The sequence below is a fragment of the Indicator indicator genome, chromosome 15 (genome assembly GCF_027791375.1).
Source record: "Indicator indicator isolate 239-I01 chromosome 15, UM_Iind_1.1, whole genome shotgun sequence".
NCBI lineage: Eukaryota > Metazoa > Chordata > Aves > Piciformes > Indicatoridae > Indicator > Indicator indicator.
Genome location: NC_072024.1, coordinates 5858943 through 5872233, shown reverse-complemented (window position 1 = coordinate 5872233; position 13291 = coordinate 5858943). Strand labels below are relative to the sequence as shown.

General features: G+C 49.8%; 1 protein-coding gene across 1 annotated transcript; it reads right to left on the bottom strand.

Moving 5' to 3' along the window:
• Positions 1–4089: 4089 nt before the first annotated feature.
• Positions 4090–9828, bottom strand: MAPK4 (mitogen-activated protein kinase 4). Its single transcript, XM_054387585.1, has 3 exons — positions 9694–9828; positions 8844–9254; positions 4090–4206 (listed from the first exon to the last, which is right to left on the bottom strand). The coding sequence occupies exons 1-3, from the start codon at positions 9826–9828 to the stop codon at positions 4090–4092; spliced, it is 663 nt and encodes a 220-aa protein (XP_054243560.1).
• Positions 9829–13291: the final 3463 nt, after the last annotated feature.

The window sequence follows — 13291 nt, the reverse complement described above, 5'->3', positions numbered from 1 at the left end:
ACTAAGAGGTAAAATCCTCAACGAGACACTTCTATTTTAGCAGTACAACCAGAAAATGTAACATAAAATTGACTTCCCCCCTAGAATCAAACTGAACTGCAGTTGTGAAGGGGAAAAAAAGCCCTGGAAATGTAATTTTAATGAGAAAAGAAAGGAAGTGTTAGTCTTTTTGTAATTCCTTTTGTGAGATTCCGACAGAGCCTTCTTCGAAGTTCAGTACTTCATTACCTCTAAAGATGAGGTTTTTCCCAGGAAATTTTCCCATTACCATTTGGATAAAGTCAGTAGTATTTGTTTCCACTCTGACTTCAGAAAGGGATTGAGCCACTGGAAGCTATATTCTCCAGCAAAAACTGCCCTTGCAGGTGTATTTCTATCACCCAGTCTTAATAAGTTTTGGGAGGAATGAGGGAGGAATGGTTCAGTTCTGGTTTTGATGCCATCTTGAGCCCCTGAAGAGAACATCTTCAACAAAAGCCTTCAGTCTGTAGGATCCCAGCTCTTGCAATCAGAAGACACTTTACACTGAGTATTGGTGTAGTGGTTAAAGCTCTCGTTGCTGGTCTGATCCCAAATAAGGACCAAGAATAGAAAGTGTCCAGCTCCTGTTTCAAATTCTTGAGTCATCCAGTCCTCCTTCCCTGAAGCTTTTCATTTTCTTATGCACTGAAGCCATATGGTCTTGGCACAAAGTCACTGTGCCCTACAAGTTTGCTTGCCTTTTGGACATTGTTTCACAGTGAGATCCTGCATATCAAGTGGAGCTATTCAGATAGAAATGGGCTACTTGATAGAGCCATGAGACTTTGGATGACAATAGCCTATTTGAAAACCAACTTAACTTATCTCCAGGGCATTTTCAGTAAGAGTTTGATTATCCATCCTTCAGTGGCTGCCCTACATCTCTGCTCCTTCACCGGTGGGCTGCAAGCCTGAAGGAGGTGTGTGTGGATGTTACAAAATGCAGTTGGAGAGGTCATGAGGCATAGCAAATATTATTGCGGTCTACAGTAAAGAAAATCTTGCTTCTCAGTCTTTATACATCTTTATCTTCTGAGGTCAAGTATTCTATATCAACTTGCCCAGTGCAGCTGGTCAGGGCACATCTATTTCATCTCATGATGGTTTTTGAGGTTTCAAATTTATTGTCATTCCTTGTTGGAACAAAACCCAAACTTTGTAATGCTTTTGTGAAAGGGAATTATATCCAAATGCCTATTTTTGGAAAGGATCTGAAAAGGTCATGGTTTCAATCTCTTTTTCTCCAGAGGTAACTAGGAACTCTAGCCTGGACCTCAGAAGCTTTACCTTGAAAACTTTTGTTGAAATCAATATGATTCCATGAAACATTTTGGCTTCAAAGAAGTAACATTCTGTTGGAAATAAATTTGACAAAAAGGTTCAGCCAGCTTTACCCTCAAAATATTCACATGAGTAAATTGAAGCAATCATAGTCTTAATACATATTTTTTCCTTCTATGATCACCAAAGATGAGCTGTGATGATTATTTTTTTTGCCCCCTCTTTGGTTGTGGATCTCTAACTCAAAGTTGGAAGCAAAGTGCCCCAAGTCACCCCCATATCGATACTCCTTCAAAATGTTTAGCTTAGCTTTCTTAAACTCACTTTGCTTCTTATACCAAGGAGCCTTTTACTGTCTCTTGGGATGGTGCCATCATTTTATGATGAGTTTTCAAACATCAGAACCTCTGTGATCTGAGTTTTAGCTTTGTTAGCTCAGGTGTATGTCCCTTGGTTGCAGGGTCTTTGTTTTTAGGTCCTGTGTGAATACCTTTTTTAACAGTTGCTAATGGATCCTGACAGAAGAACCCAAAATGATGAAATGGAACCAAAAAATCCTGAGGGTTACCCTCCTCTACATAGCCCTCTGTCTTCAGGGGGAATCACTGCCTGTGCCTTAAGGGAAGAATTGGTCTGATGGGATTTTTAAAATGTGCATTTTCACTGCAAACTATGCAAATGCCTTCCCCACAATGTCACTTCTGATCCTTCCTGTCTATATGCAGTGTTTTACTTCCATTTATACTGAAAAACTGAGATGATGCTCATGGCAGGAGAGTCCTGTCTGTGGTCCTAGGCTTTGAAGCCAATATCCTGTGGCTCCCCCTACCCAAGGGAAAGCATTTTTCCCATAGGTGGGACCAGCACTTCTCTGAAGGGATCCCACCAGCCTCAGCATGCTCCAAATGTGCTCACAGGGCAGAGTCACCCCAGCAGCACCTTGTGCGGCACAATCACAGCATGGTAACCTGTGAAGATCATCTCCTCCAGCTCCCCTGCTCCGGTGGGGTAACCTACAGTGGCATTCTCAGGATCATGGTGTCCAGGTGGTTTTGGAGTCTCTGGGGAGGGAGACCCCATGGTCTCTCAGTGCAGTCTGCTCCAGGGCTCCATCACACTCACACCAAAGTTTCTCCTGTTCAGATAAAGCCTCCTGGGTTCTAGTTTGTACCCATTGCCCCTTGTATTGGGGCAGTTGTTGTCTATTTCCTGGAGAGGAGGAGGCTGAGTGGCAGAGACCTTCTGGTTCTCTGCATCTCCCTGGGGGAAAGTTGGAGCCAGGTGGGAGCCTGCCTCTTCTCCCAGGTATCAAGTGATAGGATGGGAGGAGGTGGCCTCGGGCTGAGCAGGGGGAGGTTTAGGTTGGGCATTGGGAAGGATTTCTTTACCAAGGACACTGCCAAGCACTGGAGTGCTCCCCAGGGTAGTGGTGGGGTCACCATCTGTGGAGGTACTTGAAGGCCATTTGGATGAGGACCTTAAGAGTTGTGTGCTGGGAGATGTGAGGTTATGGTTGGACTCGATGATCTTTTCCAACCAGGCTGTTCAATGATCCTACATTCCTCGCAGCAGGGCACCTGGGGCAGATTTAGCTCTTTGATTTCCCTTAAGCATGGAGCCACTGGACTTCTCTCCTGCCTCTCACCACAAAACTGCCTCCACAAGCATCACAAAACTCAGTGAGGACCTTGGAGATGCCCTGGCACTGTCACATGTGTAGTAGCATGGTCACGTATTAGACTTCTTATCTCTGGTTGGAACTACAGCTTTTGAACTATTTTTTCATTGTTTATTTGATTTATTACTCTTAACAGATGGTTTGGAGGTACAGTGGAGAGACAGAAAGTGTTTGTTTTTTTTTTTCCCCTGCAGGGATATCAGCTGAATTGCTTAAGTTCAAGTGTGGGATTCTGGTTTGAAGTGAGCTTGCCTTCCCTGCTTCTTGGCTAGATGCTCACATGTGGCACCTTTTGTCTTGTTTTTATGAACTATCATGTGAGATGAAGCCATAAATGGGGTGAGAGTTGGAGGGCAGATGAAGAGCCTCGTTCTGTTACCATTAGTAACAGGTTAGCACCTGTTTTGTCTGTAAATTGAATAAGAAAGGTTGCAGCATTTCCCTGTGTGTAGCATGTCTTGATAACGATTAGGAGGAGCAATGGGGCTGTCTAGCTATTCTTGTTCTTTCAGCATATTTAGCATAAAACCTGTGATAAAATAAGAGGTCCTGTTTCACGGCAGAATGTGAGTTCATTTTTGTAGGTGACTGATTCACAGGCCTGCCCTTTTCTCTGCTATAGAAAGTAAGGGGGCCATGGCATAGCTGAAGGCCAAAGAGAAGGTTACATCCCATGGCCTGGCATGGGCAGCACCCCTGACCAGCATCACCTCATGGCATGCACTCTGGCAGGCTCCTGGAGGCATTGGAGACCAAGAGGATCTTTTTCATCCGAAAGCCACTTTCCTGTCATTTTCTTTGAACATCACTGAGCAGTTACGGCTTTGCTTTGCTTTCATGGAAGCCTCCATCTCAAAGCTTCATTTTAGGAGAGAGGCTTTTCCTGCTCTTCTATGATAGGCTTGAGGCTTTCAATTTTCTTTTTATTAGAATGATCCAAAAGAGGGACCTATGTGGAGTAATTTTTCTGTTTAAATAGAAGTAAAAGATCTTGTTTGGCCAGCTGTAGCTTCTTACCTGTGCACTCTTTGCTTGCAGACTACTGATGCACATCCAGCCCCAGTTGCTGCCTCCTTCTTTGTGAGCTAAGACCAGTTTCACCATAGCCCTTACTGGTCTAGCCTTGTCTGAGTTTCATTTGGAGTGTAAGAACCCCTGTTCTGCTCAATGATGGTCAGCAATGGGGTGAAATACAGAAATGAAATGGGTTTTTGGAAGAAAAAGAGCTGGAAATCAAAGGTGGAACTGACCCAAGCCTCATGCAAACCCCTTGTCATACCTCTGCCTTTGCAGTGCCCATCACCTGGCCTTGGCACACTGAGTCCTCCCCATGGCCAGAAGCTACAAGTCACTGACATGATTTGTGGTGCTGGCTGCTCACTGTTATTTTCAGCTCTGCCCTGGAGCTGTGTCCAGCTCCCTCTGCACAGTCCTAGCTTTTTTGCACTGATGTTCCAACCTCCCAGCCCTGGGAGGATGCTCACACCATGGCACCTTGGACATGAGAAGAAACTTCTTGAGTGGAAGGGTTCTCAGACACTGGCATAGGCCTCTCAGGGAGGTGGTTGAATCCCCATTCCTGGAAGTGTTTCAAAGAGGCAGAGGTGTAGTGCTGAGGGACTTGGTTGAGCACCAGACCTGGTAGAGTTAGAGAATGGTTGGACTCAATGATCTTAAAAGTGTTATCCAAACAAAATCATTCTATGATTCTGTGGTCTTGCAAAGTTGTGTCCAGCAGCCCTGGCCATCCTCCTGACAGCTCCTTCCCACTCTGCTGGCTGCTAAGGTGATGGAGATGCTCCTTACATGGCTTTCTATATTCACTGCCTTCTTTGCAGAGGTTTCCTCCAGGAGTTGTCATCCCTTGGGATAAGCCTCCAAAGGCAGTTGACCTTAAAAACCACCAAACCACACACTTAAAAATCCAGGAGCCTCATCCTGAGCTGGGTTATAAATAACTGGTGAGGAAAGGAGCACAGGAGGGACAAGCAGCAGTGACAAGGACCCCACACTCACTCCGCAATGTCCCTTGCAACCTTCCTCCTTTTCCCAGGCATTGTTTCTCCCCAGATCCCAGACTCAAAACCAGAACAGGGCTCAGTTCAGTTTCAGCTTCACGACATCCTCTGTTACCATCCTTTTCCCCCTTCACTTCACTGCTTCCCCCCAAAAAGCAAGGGAGCCCAAATCAGAGATATCCTGGGCAGAAACCCACCCAACTGCAGCTGAAACACAGTTGACAGTCTCTTCTTCTCATCAAATATGTCATATGCATACACAGTATATGTATATAAATACTTTATCAGCAAAAACATCTTTGATTTAAAAAATACTCAACTTCATCATTTGTGTGTTCCTTCCAATTCTTTCTTTGCTGTGTCTTATTTTTCATTTCACTTTATAGAAATGCTCACATGTTAAACAAAACCTATTTTATCCCCACATGTGCTCTTACCACTAAGATATTATCTTAGACAACTAAGAGTTCCGTTCTAAAATTTTTGTGAAGCATTTATTAGTTATGTATAATGAAATTAGTGGCACTGACAATTTCAGTGGTAGTTTAAAAGTGGTCCTGATTGCTGAATTCCCAAGGTTGTTATCTGTAAACAGATTGTTCGATTTGATTATTTGCACCTTACCTCTTTAAAATTATGTGCATATAAAGCAGATTAACCCCTACCCTTAGTCTTATGGCTTTTACCTGTTCCTTTAAGATAACTGCCTGGTATGGAATCCAGACAAATTCTGGACAGAGGAGTTTGTTCAACCTCAGCAGAGGTGCAGCAGCAGGTCCATGGGGACACACAACTCATCCACACAAACAACCAGCTCAAGAAAATAGATTTTTAGCTCTTTAAAATACCAGAGAGCAACTCTAACCAGAAGACAGACTGCATCATGTCTGCTGGTGCAGACCACATGACACTCTCCCAGGACTACATGGACCCACGAGCTGATGAAGCTTCCAACACGTTCCTCCACTGCTCAAAAGCTCCAGCCTGGAAGGCAACTTGCATTAAGCATCTGCAGCTCCCTTCAAAATCCATTAGCATCAGGACTGTCTGTTATGGAGACTTCCCAACCATTCCCCTTGCCTCCCTCCCTCCCACCCTGCCTGCCTGCACAGCCACTGCTCCCACCTTGAGCTGCTTCACCAGCAAAGCCACCATCAGCTGCTCCCACCTCCAACCTTTCCTTCTTTATGGCCAGGAAGAGTCCCCAGCAGCCCCACCATGGTGGCCATGAGATGTGACCCTTTATGGAGGGAGCCCATGGATAGATCCCTAATTCCTTGTTAGAAAGCATCTCTTTGAGGGAGTTTGAGCCCTTCTTAGGCAGGTCATAGAATAGTCAAATGGTTTGAGTTGGAAGGGGCCCTCACAGATTATCTTGTCCAACCCCTCTGCAGTCAGCAGGGACATCTCCAACAAGATCAGGTTGCTCAAGTTTGATCTTGAATGTCTCCAGGGATGGGGCCTCCACCACATCTCTGGGCAATCTGTTCCAACATTTCATTATCCTCATTGTGAAGAACTGCCTCCCAATGTCCAGTGAAGAGAAGCAGCTGACAGCAGTGGGAGAGGAAAAATGATTCAGACTTCCCAAAGAAGGGACAAATTTCCCCTACTCAAGGCCAAGTATTTGTTTTCCTGCATTTTGCTTCACTCCTCCTTTCCCTCCCTCTCCACCCCAGCCAGATTGCTATGAAGATGACAAGACTACAAGAAGGACATTGAGGAGCTAGAGCAGGTCCAGAGAAGGGCAACCAAGCTGAGGAAGGGTCTTGAGAACAGGGCTGGGGAAGAGCTGCTGGGGGACCTGGGGTTGTTTAGTGTAGAAAAAAGGAGGCTGAGGGAAGACCTTCTGGCTCTCTACAGCTCCCTGAAAGGAGGTTGGAGCCAGCTGGGGCTTGGGCTCTTCCCCCCAAGGAACAAGTGATAGGACAAGAGGAAATGGCCACAAGTTGCACCAGGAGAGGTTTAGGTTGGAATTGCTTCACCAAAAAGGGTTGTGAAGCCCTAGCCCAGGCTGCCCAGGGCAGTGGTGGAGTCCCCATCCCTGGAGGGGTTTCAAAGCTGTGTAGCTGTGGTGCTGAGGGCCATGGTTTAGTGGTGACCTGGCAGTGCTGGATCAACAGTTAGACCTGATGATCTTAAATGGTTCCTTTCAACCAAAATGATTCTGTGATTCTGCAGTTCCAAGAGGGTATGCATGGACCAATGGATGGGAACACAGGGGATGCCCAGGCTGGGGGGCTTGCAGGGTTCTGGGCATGTTCTGCCCCAAGCAGGGCAGCTTTGGGGCACACACCAGGCTGTCCCCAGCCACTCAGTTATTTCATTATCTAACTATTTAAGTAACACAGAACAAAAAATGTTATTTGGATCTTGACCTCAGAGGACAGAATGTGAGACCCATCTCTCCTTCCCTGTGATTGTGTAAGTGGAATTTGGGTAGAATCGGGCTTTTAAGAAGCTGGCTGGCATGTAAGTGAGGACCAGGAGATATACATGATATAAAGCCATGAAAGAATCCTGAACGGCACGTGAACCCTTCCTGGGCCCTGCTTTGCAGCACTGGAGAGCCCTGGGTGCATTTGGAAGAGCTCAGCCCACAGGCTTTGACTGAGAAACACATCCTGGCTTGGGGCAGGGAGGACAACCACCCCAGAAGCACTCACAGATGCCTGAACAACCTCAAGGACCAGTTTCTCCAAGGAAGATCCACCATGGTGGATTCTTTATGTGGTGGATTCTTTATAGTAAGGGTGGTGAGACATTGGAAGAGGTTGCCCAGGGAGGCTGTGGATTTCCCTTCCCTGGAGATGTTCAAGGCCAGGCTGGACAGGGCCTTGAGCAATGTGTTCTACTGGAAGGTGCCCTTGCCTGTGGCATGGGGGTTGGAACTAGATAGAACCCAAACCATTCTATGAATCTATGGTCTGACAGCTTCCTCTCCCCATCTTGGTCAGCAGCTCACCAAGACCTCACTGACTCAACAGAGAATCACAGAACTGTCAGGGTTGGAAGGGACCTCAAGGCTCATCCAGTCCCAACCCCCCTGCCATGGGCAGGGACACCTCACACTACAGCAGGTTGCTCACAGCCACCTCCAGCCTGGCTGCAAAAACCTCCAGGGATGAGGCTTCCACCACCTCCCTGGGCAACCTCTGCCAGTTTCTCACCACCCTCAAGGGGAAGAATTTCTTCCTAACATCTAATCTGAATCTACCCATTTCTAGTTTTGCTCCATTCCCCCTAGTCACTGAATCACAGAATTATTGAGGTTGAAAAAGACCTCTGAGATCATCAAGTCCAGCTGATGACCTAACACCACCACATCAGCTAAACCATGCTGCCAAGTGCCACATCCAACTTTTTCTTAAAGGCCTCCAGTGACGGCGACTCCACCAGCTCCCTGGGCAGTCCATTCCAGTGGCTATCACTCCCTGACACCCTAAAAAGTCCCTCCCCAGCTTCCCTGTAGCCCCCTTCAGATACTGGAAGGCCACAACAAGGTCTCCTTGGAGACCTCCTCCAGACCAAACAACCCCAACCTCCCTTAGCCTGCCCCCAGAGGAGAGAAGTTCCCCATCCCCTACCTTGTGAGAGTAATGCTGGTCCATGATGGAAGGCCACAACAAGGTCTCCTTGGAGACCTCCTCCAGACCAAACAACCCCAACCTCCCTTAGCCTGCCCCCAGAGGAGAGAAGTTCCCCATCCCCTACCTTGTGAGAGTAATGCTGGTCCATGATGGAAGGCCACAACAAGGTCTCCTGGGAGCCTTCTCTTCTCCAGACCAAACAACCCCAACCTCCCTCAGCCTGCCCCCGGAGGAGAGAAGCTCCCCATCCCCTACCTTGTGTGAGTAATGCTGGTCCACGATCCTGGCCAGCCCAAAGTCCCCGATCTTCAGCACCAGGTCCTCGGTGCTGATGAAGATGTTGGCCGGCTTGAGGTCGCGGTGGAGGACGTTGGCCGAGTGGATGTACTTCAAGCCCCGCAGCAGCTGGTACATGAAGAGCTTGGCGTGCTCCTCCGCCAGCTTGCCCTGCTCCAGCAGCCGGGCCAGGTCGGTCTCCATGTACTCCTGGACGATGTACACCACGTTGAACTTGAAGCAGTCCCCGGGCAGGCTGGCGCCCTTGGGGCCCAGCACCTCGTAGACCTTGACGATGTTCTCGTGGTCCAGGCGGCGGACGATCTTGACCTCACGGAAGGCGTGCTTCAGGCTGCGCGCGTCCCCCAGCGTCAGCTTCTTCACCGCCACCTTCACCACACAATCACAGAATCATCAACCAGCTTGGAAAAGACCCCAGGCACCATCCAGTCCAACCTTATGACCCAATACCTAACACCTCCTGACAACTCAACCACAGCCCCAAGTGCCTCATCCTGGCTTTTTTTGAACACCTCCAGGGATGGTGACTCCACCACCTCCCTGGCCAGCACATTCTAGTGGCCAATTGCTCCTTCTGTGAAGAACTTTCTCTTCACCTTGAGCCTAAACTTCCCCCTGCACAGCTTGAGACTGTGTCCTCTTGTTCTGTGCTGCTTCTGGGGGAAGAGCCCAACCCCCACCTGGCTGCAACCTCCCTTCAGGTAGTTGTAGACAGCAATAAGGTCTGCCCTGAGCCTCCTCTTCTCCAGGCTGAACACCCCCAGCTCCCTCAGCCTCTCCTCACAGGGCTGTGCTCCAGACCCCTCACCTTGCGGCAGCTCTGGCTGTCCAGGGCCGACAGCACCAGCCCGTTGACCCCGAAGCCCAAGGGGCGGAAGTTGACGAAGCGGCAGCCCAGGTCGTAGCCGTACAGGCTGGCCAGGCAGTCGCACTTCTCGGCCATCCCTCTTCCTTCTGGTGCTTCCTCTCCCCCACTTCGCCTCACTCGAGAAGTCCCAGGGCGTCGAGGTGGGAAATGGAGTGCCTCATGGTTGCTTAGGGATGGCTCAGGGGTGGGCTCCAGCTGAGCCCATCACTTGGAGGGGACGCGTGGACGTGGAGGAGACAGATCCCTGGAGAGAAAATGTTTTAATCTGGGGAGAAGAAGCTTCCTGAGCAGCTCAGAGGTCTCTAGGAAAACCAGGAAGGTTCTGTTTCTGGAGGCTAAACCAACCAGCACTCCCTACATTTTTCAGCCACTCTCTTGTTTTCCTTCTCCGATGTCCTCAAGGCGATGACAAAGAGCAGAGCTGGTGGTGGAGCTGCACTCCTGGCCCCCCGTCCCCAGGGTCTCAGTGCTGGGACAGCTGGGTGGCCCAGCCGTGGGGCAGTGCCCAGAGCAGCCCCATGGCCCCTCCACCACCCCAAACCCTCCCTGCCCGTAGGTTTTGGCAGCGCTTTCCCCACCAGTGAGGTGCATCCAGGCACTGGCCAGGCTTCCCAAGTCAGCAAAGCTTCACCCTTCTTGTCGCTCCTGGTTTGGTATGGGCAGGTCCCATCTTCCTTTACCAGCAGGTGGAAATCTTGATGTTTTGCAGACCAGAAATCACTTTATGAGCAGCCTTCAGCAGAACAAGTTTCTGCATTTGCACTTCCAACACTTTCCCCTCATAAGCCTTCTCGTGCTGAAGCCAAGAGCCATCTGATCTTCATAGCTTGCTGGAGATGTTCCCCATGCTGCACAGCCACCCCTTACCCCTCAACAGGTCTCAGGCCCTGCTCCTGGAAGAGAAGAGATGGATTCATTGAATGACAGCACTGCCCCACGTGAAGGCCTGCTGAAGGTTAACCATGAGCAAAACTGTTTAAAGCACACCACGAGAAAAGCACAGCAGCAGGCCACAAAGATGTGAACCTTCCCTGATCAACACCTGAGAGCAGGGAGGGCCACCAAGGTTTTCAGCTTGTGCAAACGAGGTGGTGGCACCTTGCAAAGAGTCTTAAAAATCAAGTGAAACACTTCCTGAGTTCAGGGTCCCAACCTTGGCAGCAGCCTGGGGATCATAGAATCATAGAATTTTTTGGTTGGAAAGGACCTTTAAGATCACTGAGTCCAAGCCTTAACCCAGCGCTGCCAGGTCACCACTGAACCATGGCCCTCAGCACCACAGCTACACAGCTTTGAAACCCCTCCAGGGATGGGGACTCCACCACTGCCCTGGGCAGCCTGGGACAGGCCTGGACAACCCTTTGGGGAAGAAATTGTTCCTCATGTCCAACCTGAACCTCCCCTGGAGAAACTTGAGGCCATTTCCTCTTGTCCCATCTCTTGTTCCTTGGGAGCAGAGCCCAACCCCCACCTGGCTGCAGCCTCCTCTCAGGAGCTGTAGAGAGCCAGAAGGTCTCCCCTCAGCCTCCTCTTCTCCAGGCTCAACACCCCCAGCTCCCTCAGCTGCTCCTCCCCAGCCCTCTTCTCCAGACCCTTCCCCAGCTCTCTTGCCCTTCTCTGGACCTGCTCCAGCTCCTCAATGTCCTTCTGGGAGTGAGGAGCCCAAAGCTGAACCCAGCACTCAAGGAGTGGCCTCAGCAGTGCCTGGTCCAGGGGCACAATCCCTGCCCTGCTCCTGCTGCCCACACCATTGCTGCTCCAGGCCAGGCTGCTGCTGCCCTTCTTGCCCACCTGGGCACCCCCTGGCTCATCTCCAGCTGCTGTCACCCAGCACCCCCAGGTCCTTCACTGCTGGGCAGTTTCCATCCACTCTGCCCCAGGCCTGGAGTGTTCATGGGGTGGTTGTGACCCAAGTGTGGAACTTGGCTCTTGGCCTTGTTGAACCTGATGTCTGCATGACAGGGGCTGTGACCTTGCACAGGTACATCTCAGGCTGCCAGCCAAACCAAGTGCTGCTCAGAGTGGGAAAACAAAGCAAAATTGCAGTGGATCTGCTCCTGCTGCACTTGTCATGCCAGGATAATGCTTCCACCTACAATCCTTCATCAGCAGATCTGCTCCATTAACCCAGCAGTGTGTTCACAGTCTGGCCCTTCACTCTCCAAGCATCGCTGCTGGCCCCCATCTGCTCTCCAGCAGAAGTTACCCAGAGCAACAACAGGGACAGTATTAAATGCTGAGCTTTGTTTTGGCTTCTACCATCAATCATCCAAGGTAGAAGAGAAATATTAACACTTCAGGCTAGATATTTGAAGAGGGAACCAGTTAATGGTTAAAATAAAGACATATGGGCCATAGGATGGTGGAGAAGGATGTAGGCAGGGCAGAGATAGCCTCTGAAGAGCATCTGCCAGCAGTTACCAAGCAGTTTGGCAAACACTGCATGCTCTTCTAGTTGGAAGGAAAAATAATTATAGCCTCTCTTCAACCCAGCAATTATTTAATGTTGCCTTTTCAACACAGAGAAAGCTGCTCCTGCTAGTAGGGACGTGCAGCCAGAGAGGTGCCATGGGCCACAGCCACATGAAGAGAAAGAAAAGTATGAGAAATAAGGGGGAAAGCAAGGTAAAGAAATGGTGAGGATCTGCAAGGACAGCAGGAAAGAACCACCTGTGTGGGAAGGTTGCCTCAGCTGCATGGCACTGGAAAGGGAGTGCACATTGCTTAGACCCCAAGAAGGCAGTGGGGGTGTCTGAGGACCAGAGGAAGGTTGAAGGGCAGGTTTGTCTTTAATAAGAAACCAGAGGGCTACAAGAGGTACATCCAGCTGCAGTGAAAGTGGAGCCTCTCCAGCTGTGGTGGCTAATCTGAGATTCCTAAGCCTGTGGTGAAGACTTCATAGAATCAGAGAATTGTTTGGATTGGAAGAGGCCTTTAATTAACCCAGCACTGCCAGGTCACCACCAAACCATGTCCCTCGGCACCACAGCTACACAGCTTTGAAACCCCTCCAGGGATGGGGACTCCACCACTGCCCTGGGCAGCCTGGGACAGGCCTTCACAACCCTCTGGGGGAAGAAATTGTTCCTCATGTTCAACCTAAACCTCCACTGGGGCAACTTGAGCCCATTTCTTCTTGTCCTATCAATTTGTTGCTTGGCAGATTAGACCACCCCTACCTGGCTCCAACCTCCACTCAGGGAGCTGTACAGAGCCAGAAGGTCTCCCCTCAGCCTCCTTTTATCCACACTAAACATCCCCAGGTCCTCAGCTGCTCCTCCCTAGACCCTCCCCCAGCTCTGGGCCTGCTCCAGCTCCTCAATGTTCTTCTGGGAGTGAGGAGCCCAAAACTGAACCCAGCACTCAAGGAGTGGCCTCAGCAGTGCCCAGTCCAGGGGCATAATCCCTGCCCTGCTCCTGCTGGCCACACTATTGCTGATTCAGGCCAGGCTGTTGGTAGCCTTCTTGGCCACCTGGGCACCCCCTGGCTCATCTTCAGCTGTCTATTGACCAGCACCCCCAGGTCCTTTACTGCCAA